The sequence below is a fragment of the Rhinoraja longicauda genome, chromosome 1 (assembly GCF_053455715.1).
Source record: "Rhinoraja longicauda isolate Sanriku21f chromosome 1, sRhiLon1.1, whole genome shotgun sequence".
NCBI classification, from domain to species: Eukaryota; Metazoa; Chordata; class Chondrichthyes; order Rajiformes; family Arhynchobatidae; genus Rhinoraja; species Rhinoraja longicauda.
Window position 1 is genome coordinate 2,713,156 of NC_135953.1, and position 13,588 is coordinate 2,726,743.

The 13,588-nt window shown below is 51.2% G+C and overlaps 1 protein-coding gene across 1 annotated transcript in view; it reads left to right on the forward strand.

Annotated features, from left to right (window-relative positions):
- The window catches only part of LOC144598295 (uncharacterized), a 59,288-nt gene that overhangs the window by 19,641 nt on the left and 26,059 nt on the right, over nucleotides 1-13,588 (forward strand). The window contains exons 3-5 of the mRNA XM_078408273.1: nucleotides 3,757-3,844; nucleotides 7,577-7,758; nucleotides 11,183-11,266. Of these exons, the coding sequence (XP_078264399.1) occupies nucleotides 3,757-3,844; nucleotides 7,577-7,758; nucleotides 11,183-11,266 (354 nt within the window). The remainder of the gene's footprint in view (nucleotides 1-3,756; nucleotides 3,845-7,576; nucleotides 7,759-11,182; nucleotides 11,267-13,588) is intronic.

The window sequence follows — 13,588 nt, forward strand, 5'->3', positions numbered from 1 at the left end:
AACCCACGCAGGTTACAGGGAGAACGTACAAACTCCGTACTGACAGCACCCGTAGTCAGGATCAAACCCCGGGTCTCTGGCGCTGTGAGGCAGCAACTCTACCGCTGCACCACTGTGCTGCCACCGCTGTCTGTGGCAATGAATTCCAATGGTCACCACCCTCTGACTGTGAGAAATTCCTCCTTGTCTCCATTGTGGAATTCTGAATGCCATTCCGAGGGTGCTGTTCCATGAGGCGTAGCCAAGAATAATGTCCGCAGCCAGAGGATGGGAAACACAGCTCTGTCTCGGTCTCAGGTCGGGTCCACACCAGCCCTGCGTTTCCATCCTGTGGCAAACACACATTCATGGCCAGCTGTTTATTTAATCCCTGTGCCAAACCTTCACTCAATCTAAAACGCAGACTGTTGGAGGAACTCAGCGGGTCCTGGAGCGACTAGGCTTGTATACACTGGAATTTAGATGGATGAGAGGAGATCTTATCGAAACGTATAAGATTATTAAGGGGTTGGACACGTTAGAGGCAGAAAACATGTTCCCAATGTTGGGGGAGTCCAGAACAGGGGGCCACAGTTTAAGAATAAGGGGTAGGCCATTTAGAAAGGAGATGAGGAAAACCTTTTTCAGTCAGAGAGTTGTGAATCTGTGGAATTCTCTGCCTCAGAAGGCAGTGGAGGCCAATTCTCTGAATGCATTCAAGAGAGAGCTAGATAGAGCTCTTAAGGATAGCGGAGTCAGGGGGTATGGGGAAAAGGCAGGAACGGGGGACTGATTGAGAATGATCAGCCATGATCACATTGAATGGTGGTGCTGGCTCGAAGGGCTGAATGGCCTCCTCCTGCACCTATTGTCTATTGTCTACTGTCAGACAGGAAGTGCAAGAAGGAACTGCAGATGCTGGTTTACACTGAAGAGGGACTCAAGATGCTGGAATAACTCAGTGGGTCAGGCATTATCTCTGGAGAGAAGGAATAGGTGAAGATTCGGGTGGAGACCCTTCTTCAGAGTCAGCGGACCAGGCAGCATCTGTGGAGGGAAACGGATAGATAGCATTTCAGGTCTGGACCCCTCTTCGGGGTGACTACCCTGTTGAGTTCCTCCAGCACTTTGTGATTTGCTCAACGTTCCAGCATCTGCGGTTCCTCAAGCCTCCGACCATACCATGTAGAAGGATGAGAGGGGATCTTATAGAAACATATAAAATTATAGAAGGACTGGACAAGCTAGATGTTCCCAATGTTGGGGAGGTCCAGAACCAGGGGCCACAGTCTAAGAATAAAGGGGAGGCCATTTAAAACTAAGATGAGAAAAAACCTTTTCACCCAGAGAGTTGTGAATTTGTGGAATTCTCTGCCACAGTGGAGGCCGAATCACTGGATGGATTTATAAGAGAGTTAGATAGAGCTCTAGGGGCTAGTGGAATCAAGGGATACGGGGAGAAGGCAGGCACAGGTTACTGAGTGTAGATAATCAGCCATGATCACAATGAATGGCGGTGCTGCTGGAAGGGCCAAATGGCCTCCTCCTGCACCTATTGTCTATGTTCTATGTACCATGTGCCTTCTTGGCCACTGTATCTACTTGTTTCACCACTGTCACAGACTTCACACTTCAGAGACACAGTGTGGAAACAGGCTCTTTGGCCGACCGATTCTAGCAGTCACCCCGTCCACTAGCACTATTGCACACGCTAGGGACAGTTTTTACAATTTACCAAGACCAATTAACCCAGAAACCATCTACAGACTTTAGACTTTAGAGACACCGCGCGGAAACCGGCTCTTTGGCCCACTGAATCCACGCCGACCAGCGATCCCCGCACACTAACACTATCCTACACACACGAGGGGCAATTCGCAATTTCTTACTGAAGCCAATTAACCTTCTTTGGAGTGTGGGAGGAAACCGGAGCACCCGGAGAAAACCCACATGGTCACGGGAGAACGTACAAACTCCGTACAGACAGCACCCGTGGTCAGGATCGAAACTGGGTCTCTGGCGCTGTGAGGCAGCAACTCTACACCAAAGATAGACACAACATGCCGAAGTAACTCAGCGGGACAGGTAGCATCTCGGGGGAGAGGCAATGGGTGACGTTTCGGGTCGAGACCCTTCTCCAGAGATGCTGCCTGTCCGGCTGAGTTACTCCAGCATTTTGTGTCTATCGTTGGTGTAAACTGGCATCTGCAGTTCCTTTTCAACATGTTTATGTATCGTCCACGTGGGATCTAAGTTATCAGACTTGTCACGTGTACCGAGGTACAGTGAAAAGCTTTTGTTGCGTGCTAACCAGTCAGCAGAAAGAAGACACATGATTATAATTGAGCCCTTCACAGTGTGCAGATACAGGATAAAGGGAATAACGTTTAGTGCAAGGTAAAGTCCAATTAAAGATAATCCGAGGGTCTCCAATGAGGTCGATGGTCGGTCAGTCAGGACCGCTCTCTAGTCTGATAGGAAACAGCTGGGAAGAAACTATCCCAGAACCTGGCGTTTTCACACTTCTGTACCTCTTGCCTGAAGGGAGAGGGGAGGAGAGGGAGTGACCGGGGTGAGACTGTGTGGGTGTATGCCTGATCACTGGTCGGCAAGGACTGGGTGGGCCGAGGGGCCTGTTTCTACATCCAATCTCCAAACTAAACTAAATATATCAGGTAATATTATACAATCAAGTACAACAGGCAAAGGGGGAGATACAGAGTGCAGAATATAGTTCTCAGCATTGTAGCGTATCAGTTCCACAGACAAAGTCCAATGTCCGCAATGGGGTAGAGGTGAATCGGACAGTACCCTAGCTCATGGAAGGGCCGTTCAGAAGCCTGATAACAGAGGGGCAGAAGCTGTTCCAGAGTCTGGTGGTGAGCGCTTTCAAGCTTCTGTACCTTCTGCTGGACGGGAGCGGGGAGAAGAAGGAATGGCCGGGGTGGGACAGGGACAAGGCTTTGATTATGTCGGCTGCTTTTCTGAGGCAGCGTGAAGTGTAGATGGAGTCAATGGTGGGGCGTGTGGTGTGTGTGATGGGCTGGGCTACATCTACAATGGTGGGGCGTGTGGTGTGTGTGATGGGCTGGGCTACATCTACAATGGTGGGGAGTGTGGTGTGTGTGTGATGGACTGGGCTACATCTACAATGGTGGGGAGTGTGGTGTGTGTGATGGGCTGGGCTACATCTACAATGGTGGGGAGTGTGGTGTGTGTGTGATGGACTGGGCTACATCTACAATGGTGGGGAGTGTGGTGTGTGTGATGGGCTGGGCTACGTCTATAACTCTCTGCAATGTCTTGTGGTCTTGGGCAGAGCTGTACCCAAACTACGCTGATGCAACCCGACAGCAGGCTTTCTATGGTGCATCTGTAGAGGTTTAGCACTGTACCTCAGTACACGTGACAATAATAAACCTGAACCTCTTCCCTCCACACTCTGTCGGTACAACCTGAAACGCTGAACATCCATTTGCCTCCACGGAGGCTGCCCGGCCAAGGGCAGATCAGATATAGATTTGTTATTGTCACGTGTACCGAGGTACAGTGAAAAGCTTTGTTCTGCATGCTGTCCAAACAGATCAGATAATCCTCTATATAAATACAATCAAGTCAAACTCAGCACAATACGTAGAGCAAAGGGGAAGATACAGAGTGCAGAATATAGTTCTCAGCATTGCAGAGCATCGGGGCACAGTTTCGGTCCTATTTCCTGCAGTATTTCTGTGCCTAGGGTCCAAGTTACTGGTGACCGTGATCTTTCCTCTCATGCAGAGAATGGAAACGTTGTTTAAAAACGTGCTGGAGGACAATCCAGTTGATGTTCATCAGCTTTTCTTTAACACACAGTCGTCCGTCTACGGTGAGTGGTGGCGCGTTCGTATCGGTTTGGTCCCTCCACTGCTGAGCTTCTGTTTATTCCTCGCCATCATAGAACACAGAACGGTACAGAAGGTCGACACAAAATGCTGGAGTAACTCAGCGGGACAGGCAGCATCTCGGGAGAGAAGGAATGGGGGACGTTTCGGGTCGAGACCCTTCTTCAGACTGATGTCAGGGGAGGGGGCAGGACAAAGATAAGATGTAGTCAGAGACAGGAAGATTAGTGGAAGAACTGGGAAAGGGGAGGGGATGGAGAGGGGAAACAGGGACTGAAGTTGGAGATGTCAATGTTCATACTGCTGGGGTGTAAACTACCCAAGCGAAATATGAGGTGCTGTTCCTCCAAATTGCACTGGGCCTCACTATGGCACTGGAGGAGGCCCATGACAGAAAGGTCAGACTGGGAGTGGGAGGGGGAGCTGAAGTGCTCAGCCACCGGGAGATCAGGTTGGTTAAGGCGGACTGAGCGAAGGTGTTGAGCAAAACGATCGCCGAGCCTGCGTTTGGTCTCGCCGATGTAGAGAAGTTGACACCTGGAGCAGCGGATGCAATAGATGAGGATGGAGGAGGTGCAGGTGAACCTTTGTCTCACCTGGAAAGACTGTTTGGGTCCTTGGATGGAGTTGAGGGGGGAGGTAAAGGGACGGGTGTTGCATCTCGTGCGGTTGCAGGGGAAAGTGCCCGGGGTTGGGGTGGTTTGGGTAGGAAGGGACGAGTGGACCAGGGAGTTACGGAGGGAACGGTCTCTGCGGAACGCAGAAAGGGGAGGGGATGGGAAGATGTGGCCAGTGGTGGGGTCCCGTTGTAGGTGACGGAAATGTTGGAGGATAATTTGTTGGATCCGCTGGCTGGTGGGGTGGAAGGTGAGGACAAGGGGGATTCTGTCCTTGTTGCGAATGGGGGGAGTGGGAGCAAGAGCGGAGCTGCGGGATGTAGAAGAGACCCTAGTGAAAGCCTCATCTATAATGGAGGAGGGAAAGCCCCGTTTCCTGAAGAATAAGGACATCTCAGAAGCCCTAGTGTGAAACACCTCATCCCGGGCGCAGATGCGGCGTAGACGGAGGAATTGGGAGTAGGGGATAGATTTTTTGCAGGGGATCGGGTGGGAAGAAGTGTAGTCCAGATAGCTGTGCGAGTCAGTGGGTTTATAGTAAATGTCCGTCACTAGTCTGTCTCCTGTGATGGAGATGGTGAGGTCCAGAAACGGGAGGGAGATGTCGGAGATAGTCCAGGTATATTTAAGGGCAGGATGGAAATTGGAAGTGAAGTGTATGAAGTCAGTGAGTTCTGCATGGGTGCAAGAGGTAGCAGCAATGCAGTCGTCGATGTAGCGGAGGTAGAGTTCGGGGATGGGGCTGGTGTACACCCGGAACAGGGATTGTTCGACGTACCCGACAAAGAGGCAGGCGTAGCTAGGGCCCATGCTAGTGCCCATAGCTACGCCTCTGGTTTGGAGGAAGTGGGAGGAGTCAAAGGAGAAGTTGTTGAGGGTAAGAACCAGCTTTGCTAGGCGGAGGAGAGTGTTGGTCGATGGGGATTGGCTGGTTCTACGGTCGAGGAAGAAACGGAGGGCTTCGAGACCATCCTTGTGGGGGATGGAAGTGTAGAGTGACTGGACATCCATGGTAAAGATGAGGGAGTGGGGGCCTGGGAACCGGAAGTTATCGAGGAGACGGAGAGCGTGTGAGGTGTCTTGGACATAGGTGGGGAGGGATTTGACCAGGGGGGATAGGATGGAGTCGGGGTAGGTGGAAATAAGTTCGGCGGGACATGAGCAGGCAGAGACAATGGGTCTGCTGGGACAGTTCTGTTTATGGATTTTAGGTAGGAGGTAGAATCGGGCCGTGCGGGGCTGGGGAACGGTAAGGTTGGAGGCTTTAGGGGGCAGAGAGCCAGAAGAGATGAGATCAGTAATGGTGTTGGAGATTAAGGCCTGGTGCTCGTCTGTGGGGTCATGATCCATGTGAGGCCCAGCGCAAAGTGGATGAACAGCACCTCATATTTCGCTTGGACAGTTTACACCCCAGCGGTACGAACATTGACTTCTCCCACTTCAGGTAGTCCCTGCTTTCCCTCTCTATCCCCTCCCCCTTCCCAGTTCTCCCACTAGTCTTCCTGTCTCAGACTACATCCTACCTTTGTCCCGCCCCCTCCCCTGACATCAGTCTGAAGAAGGGTCTCGACCTGAAACGTCCCCCATTCCTTCTCTCCACAGATGCTGCCTGACCCTGTGTTGTATGCACGACTCCAGCATCAGCTGTTCCTTGTGTGTGAAGCTGTTTGAGCGCTGGTACACTGCGGGCGTGCACCTTTGAAGAGAGTGCACTGCTGTGGGTGGGGAAGGGGTGTCTCTCTACTGGGCAGTGTCTCCCCCTCCCCTTCCCGGCTGTCGGTGTCTCCCCCTCCCACTGGTGGCGTGCAGGTAGAGAGGGGGGGGGGGCTTTTTAATTTCAAAATATACTTTATTCGAGAAATAAATATAAACAAATCATGTTCCTCACAAATCTCCATCCTACATTCTCGGAGGCTCGATATACATTCAATTCATACATTCATCACACCAATTACACAAAGTTACCCCCCACCCTTGCCACTCGCGTGGCCCACTGCCGTGGAATCCCTTCCCTTGTTTGGAGGGGCGTCTCTCTCCACCACACCCTGCCCCCCATGTCCAGCAGCAGAAGGACCCTAGACTGTGGCCCGTCCCCACATGGCCTTGGTGTTGGCTGCACCGAGCTTCAGTGCATCCCTCAGCACGCACTCCTGCAGTCTGCAGCGGGCCCAGTCGGCAATGTCCACAGTCTGTGTCTCCCCTGTGGTCAATGGGGGGGGGGGGGGGGGAGAAGCCAGGACTGGTCCCAGTCACTGTCTCACCTGCGGTCCGGGGGGAAGTGAGGGGAGAGGCTAGGCCTGGTGCAGCGTTGGTGTCTCCCATCTCTCTGCTGACGGTCCGTGTGTTCCCACTGGTGGTTGTTGGGGAGAGGGCAGCGGGGTGAGGGGAGCGGGGAGCTGGGCCTGTGCTCCCACTGGTCGTTGTTGGGGAGCGGGGAGTGGGCCTGTGCTCACGGTGGGCCTGTGTTCCTGCTGGTGGTTGGTGGGGAGAGGGGAGCGGGGCCTGTGCTCACGGCGGGCCTGTGTCCCCGCTGGTGGTCTATGCGGAGCGGGGCCTATGCTCACAGCGGGCCTGTGTTCCCGCTGGTGGTCTATGCGGAGCGGGGAGCGGGGCCTGTGCTCACGGCCGGCCTGTGTTTCCGCTGGTGGTTGGTGGAGAGAAGGAGCGGGGCCTGTGCTCACGGCGGGCCTTTGTTCTCTCCACTACTGGTGGTCTATGCGGAGCGGGGCGTGGGGCCTGTGCTCACGGCGGGCCTGTGCTCACGGCGGGCCTGTGTTTTCTCCCCACTGGTGGTCTATGCGGAGTGGGGCCTGTGCTCACTGCGGGCCTGTGTTCTCACCCCACTGGTGGTCTATGCGGAGTGGGGCCTGTGTTCTCACCCCACTGGTGGTCTATGCGGAGCGGGGCCTGTGCTCACGGCGGGCCTGTGTTCCCGCTGGTGGTCTATGCGGAGCGGGGAGTGGGGCCTGTGCTCACGGTGGGCCTGTGTTCTCACCCCACTGGTGGTCTATGCGGAGTGGGGCCTGTGTTCCCGCTGGTGGTCTATGCGGAGCGGGGAGTGGGGCCTGTGCTCACGGTGGGCCTGTGTTGCCGCTGCAGATTCCAGTGATGAGGACGGGGCGTTTGAGGACGGTTTCGAGTCCAATGAGGACGGGGAGCAGCGGTACACGGGCACCTTCTGCGGCCTACGGCGGAACTTCCTGTGTGAGCCCCAGCTTGCACTGCGGCCCATCCCCGACTACAACTGCACAAAGCTCAACCCCTACAGGGGCACAGCAGAGGTACGTGAACCTGCAGCCCGGAACAGCACAGCAACAGGCCCTTCGGCCCACAGCGTCCCAGATAAACTAACCTCTGCCTGCACATGGGCCCTATCCCTCCGTTCCCTGCATATCCATGTGCTGATATAAAAGCCTCTTAAACACCGCTATCGTATCTGCCCCCACCCCCACCCCTGGCAGCATGCCACAAGCACCCACTATTGTTTGTTATCAGGCAACTGAAGCTCCTATAAACAACTAGAGAGCATAGTCAATAGGTGCAGGAGGAAGCCATTCGGCCCTTCGAGCCAGCACCGCCATTTATTGTGATCATGGCTGACCATCTACAATCTGTAACCTGCGCCTTTGTAAATTACCCCACGGGGACAAATAAATTGTTTTAGAACTTTGGAACTTCTCCTCATATCCCTTGATTCCACTAGCCCCTAGAGCTCTATCTAACTCTCTCTTAAATCCATCCAGTGAATTGGCCTCCACTGCCCTCTGTGGCAGAGAATTCCACAAATTCACAACTCTCTGGGTGAAAAAGTTTCTTCTCACCTCAGTTTTAAATGGCCTCCCCTTTATTCTTAGACTGTGTGGCCCCTGGTTCTGGACTCCCCCAACATTGGGAACATTTTTCCTGCACCTAGCTTGTCCAGTCCTTTTATAATTTTATACGTTTATAATTTTATTAGCAGCCCCGAGCTACTAATGACCTCATTGGAGACCGTCAGACTATCTTTGGACTTTACTGGACGTTATCTTTCACTAAGTGTATCTGTACACTGTCGATGGTTCGATTGTAATCATGTATTGTCTTTCTGCTGACTGGTTAGCACGCAACAAAACCATTTCACTGTCCCTCATGGCTGATCATCCAAAATCAGTACCTCGTTCTTGCTTCTCATCCATATCCCTTGATTCCGTTAGCCCAAAGAGCTCTATCTAACTCTCTTTTATTGTGAATTGGCCTCCACTGCCTTCTGTGGCAGAGAATTCCACAGATTCACAACTCTGGGTGACAAGGTTTTTCCTCGTCTCAGTCCTAAATGGCCGACCCCCTTATTCTTAATCATTCCTATATCATAATCTGATATACTTCTGTCAGGTCCCATCAGGGATGTTCCAGGGAAAACAATCCCAGTCTGTGCAACCTCTCAATAGACAATAGACAATAGGTGCAGGAGTAGCCCATTCGGCCCTTCGAGCCAGCACCACCATTCAACGTGATCATGGCTGATCATTCTCAATCAGTACCCCGTTCCTGCCTTCTCCCCATACCCCCTGACTCCGCTATCCTTAAGAGCTGTATCCAGCTCTCTCTTGAATGCATTCAGAGAATTGGCCTCCACTGCCCTCTGAGGCAGAGAATTCCACAGATTCACAACTCTCTGACTGAAAAAGTTTTACCTCATCTCAGTTCTAAATGGCCTACCCCTTATTCTTAAACCGTGGCCCCTGGTTCTGGACTCCCCCAACATTGGGAACATGTTTCCTGCCTCTAACTTGTCCAGCCCCTTAATAATCTTATACGTTTCGATATGATCCCCTCTCATCCTTCGTCCGACGTCCTTCAGTTTACTGTCACGTGTACCGAGGTACAGTGAAAAGCAGCTGGGAGTCTGGCAGGGGTGTGACATGGATTGGGACATGCAGGGAGTGTTCCTGCTGATGCCTTCATTAAGCTTGATAGATTCCTGATTAGTGTCACAGAGTGATACAGTGTGGAAACAGGCCCTTCAGCCCAACCTGCCCATACCGGCCCACAATGTCCCAGCTACACTAGTCCCACCTGCCTGTGCTTGGTCCATATCCCTCCAAACCTGTCCTATCCATGTACCTGTCCAACTGTTTCTTAAACGTTGGAATAGTCCCAGCCTCAACTACCTCCTCTGGCAGCTTGTTCCATACACCCACCACCCTCTGTGTGAAAAGGTTCCCCCTCGGATTCCTATTAAATCTTTTCCCCTTCACCATAAACCAATGTCCTCTGGTCCTCGATTCCCCTACTCTGGGCAAGAGACTCTGTGTATCTACCGGATCTATTCCTCTCATGATTTTGTACACCTCTATAAGATCACCCCTCATCCTCCTGCGCTCCATGGAATAGAGACCCAGCCTATTCAACCTCTCCCTGTAGCTCACACACTCTAGTCCTGGCAACATCCTCGTAAATCTTCGCTGTACCCTTTCCAGCTTGACAACATCTTTACTATAGCCCGGAACTGAACACAATACGCTAAATGCGGCCTCACCAATGTCTTTTAGACAATAGGTGCAGGAGGAGGCCATTCGGCCCTTCGAGCCAGCACCGGCTGCAACTTGTCCTCCCAACTTCTATACTTATTAGAACGGTGTGACGGGGGTTATGGGGAGAAGGCGGGAGAATGGGAGACAATAAACAATAGGTGCAGGAGGAGGCCATTCGGCCCTTCGAGCCAGCACCGCCATTCAATGTGATCATGGCTGATCATTCTCAATCAGTACCCCGTTCCTGCCTTCTCCCCATACCCCCTGACTCCACTATCCTTAAGAGCTCTATCTAGCTCTCTCTTGAATGTATTCAGAGAATTGGCCTCCACTGCCCTCTGAGGCAGAGAATTCCACAGATTCACAACTCTGACTGAAAAAGTTTTTCCTCATCTCTGTTTTAAATGGCCGACCCCTTATTCTTAAACTGTGGCCCCTGGTTCTGGACTCCCCCAACATTGGGAACATGTTTCCTGCCTCTAACATGTCCAACCCCTTAATAATCTTATACGTTTCGATAAGATCCCCTCTCATCCTTCTAAATTCCAGTGTATACAAGCCTAGTCGCTCCAGTCTTTCAACATATGACAGTCCCGCCATTCCGGGAATTAACCTAGTAAACCTACGCTGCACGCCCTCAATGGCAAAAATATCCTTCCTCAAATTTGGAGACCAAAACTGCACACAGTACTCCAGGTGCGGTCTCACTAGGGCCCTGTGCAACTGCAGAAGGACCTCTTTGCTCCTATACTCAACTCCTCTTGTTATGAAGGCCAACATTCCATTGGCTTTCTTCACTGCCTGCTGTACCTGCATGCTTCCTTTCAGTGACTGATGCACTAGGACACCCAGATCACGTTGTACGTCCCCTTTTCCTAATTTGACACCATTCAGATAATAATCTGCCTTCCTATTCTTACCACCAAAGTGGATAACCTCACACTTATCCACATTAAACTGTATCTGCCATGCATCCACCCACTCACACAACCTGTCCAAGTCACCCTGCAACCTCATAGCATCTTCCTCACAGTTCACACTGCCACCCAGCTTTGTATCATCGGCAAATTTGCTAATGAGGGAGAGGGAAAGATAGATCAGTCACGATTGAATGGCAGAGTAGACTTGATGGGCCGAATGGCCTAATTCTGCTCCTGTGACGTGTGAACTTATGAGGGCTTGTGTGTTGAAGGAAGCTGACAGGATTGGGCAGCAGCTGGTGAATGAAGAGGAGCAGACGAAGAGGAAGGCAGAGAGACGGAGGCTGAAGAAGAAGGTGAGTGTGTCGGGAAGCGATGCTGCTCCGTCTGTGACCTGCCTCAACACAGCACCGCATGGGGCGAGAGTGTGGGAGGGAAGGATGGAACTGCAGACGCTGCTTTAAACGAAGACAGACACAAAATGCTGGAGGAACTCAGCGGGACAGGCAGCATCTGTGGAGAGAAGCAATGGGTGACGTTTCAGATCGAGACCCTTCAGACTGGTGTCAGAGGAGAGGGAGATAGAAACAGAGAAACATAGACAATAGGTACAGGAGGAGGCCATTCAGCCCCTCGAGCCAGCACTGTCATTCAATATGATCATAGCTGATCATCTAAAATCAGTGCCCCGTTCCTGCTTTTTCCCCATATCCCTTGATTCTGTTAGCCCTAAGAGATAAATCTAACTCTCTCTTGAAAACGATTGAGATACAAAGATAAGGATTGTAAATTTTCCCGGTGTGGGACGAATAAAGGAATATATTCTTATTCTTATTAAGGAAGTGTAAGGCATGGAATACAGGGCAATGGGGATGCAGATTAAGGAAAGTAGAAGGGGGCAGATACAGGTGGGAAGGTTGTTTTGGAAAGTGTTTGGGTTCTTACTACTGAGATACACTGAGAAACATTGTAATGCGTGCTATCCAAGCAAATCATTAGGATTGGAGGGGAAGGGCAGTTGTTTTGGGAAGCATTTATGTTTTGGCTGCTGTGTGAGCAATTTTGAGGCGAAGTAGACTTGATGGGCCGAATGGCCTAATTCTGCTCCAAACACTGATGAACGTGAACCTATGTGTACCAGGATATACTAGGAAACTTTAATATGCACGCTACGCAGTATCCATGGAGAACATGGATAGGTGACGTTTCACAGAGTACTGGAGTAACTCAGCGGGTCAGGCAGCATCTGTGGAGAACATGGATAGGTGACGTTTCACAGAGTGCTGGAGTAACTCAGCGGGTCAGGCAGCATCTGTGGAGAACATGGATAGGTGACGTTTCACAGAGTGCTGGAGTAACTCAGCGGGTCAGGCAGCATCTGTGGAGAACATGGATAGGTGACGTTTCACAGAGTGCTGGAGTAACTCAGCGGGTCAGGTAGCATCTGTGGAGAACATTGATAGGTGACGTTTCACAGAGTGCTAGAGTAACTCAGCGGGTCAGGCAGCGGGTTCATCAGTTCCTGTGGATTGGAGGATAGCTAATGTTACCCCCCTTTTCAAGAAAGGAGCGAGAGAGAAAACGGGGAATTACAGACCAGTTAGCCTGACATCGGTGGTGGGGAAGATACTGGAGTCAATTATAAAAGAGGTAATAACGGTACATTTGGATAGTAGTAAAAGGATAAGTCCTAGTCCTATTGAGGGCGTGCAGCGTAGGTTCACTAGGTTAATTCCCGGAATGGCGGGACTGTCATATGTTGAAAGGCTGGAGCAATTAGGCTTGTATACACTGGAATTTAGAAGGATGAGGAGGGATCTTATTGAAACATATAAGAGAATTAGGGGATTGGACACATTAGAGGCAGGAAACATGTTCCCAATGTTGGGGGAGTCCAGAACAAGAGGCCACAGTTTAAGAATAAGGGGTAGGCCATTTAGAACTGAGATGAGGAAGACTTTTTCAGTCAGAGAGTGGTGAAGGTGTGGAATTCTCTGCCTCAGAAGACAGTGGAGGCCAGTTCGTTGGATGCTTTCAAGAGAGAGCTGGATAGAGCTCTTAAGGATAGCGGAGTGAGGGGGTATGGGGAGAAGGCAGGAACGGGGTACTGATTGAGAGCGATCAGCCATGATCGCATTGAATGGCGGTGCTGGCTCGAAGGGCTGAATGGCCTACTCCTGCACCTATTGTCTATTGTGATAGTCAGCATGGATTTATGAAAGAGAAATCATGCTTGACAAATCTTTTTGAATTTTTTGAAGATGTGACAAGTAAAATGGATGAAGGGGAGCCAGTGGATGTAGTGTATCTAGACTTTCAGAAAGCCTTTGATAAGGTCCCACATGGGAGATTGGTGAGCAAAATTAGAGCACATGGTATTGGGGGTAGGGTGTTGACATGGATAGAGAATTGGTTGGCAGACAGGAAGCAAAGAGTAGGAGTAAATGGGTCCTTTTCAGAATGGCAGGCAGTGGCGAGTGGAGTGCCGTAAGGCTCGGTGTTGGGGCCGCAACTGTTTACCATATATATTAATGATTTGGAAGAGGGAATTAGAAGCAACACTAGCAAGTTTGCGGATGACACAAAGCTGGGTGGCAGTGTGAACAGTGCAGAGGATGTTAGGAGGTTGCAGGGTGACCTGGACAGGTTGAGTGAGTGGGCAGATACGTGGCAGATGC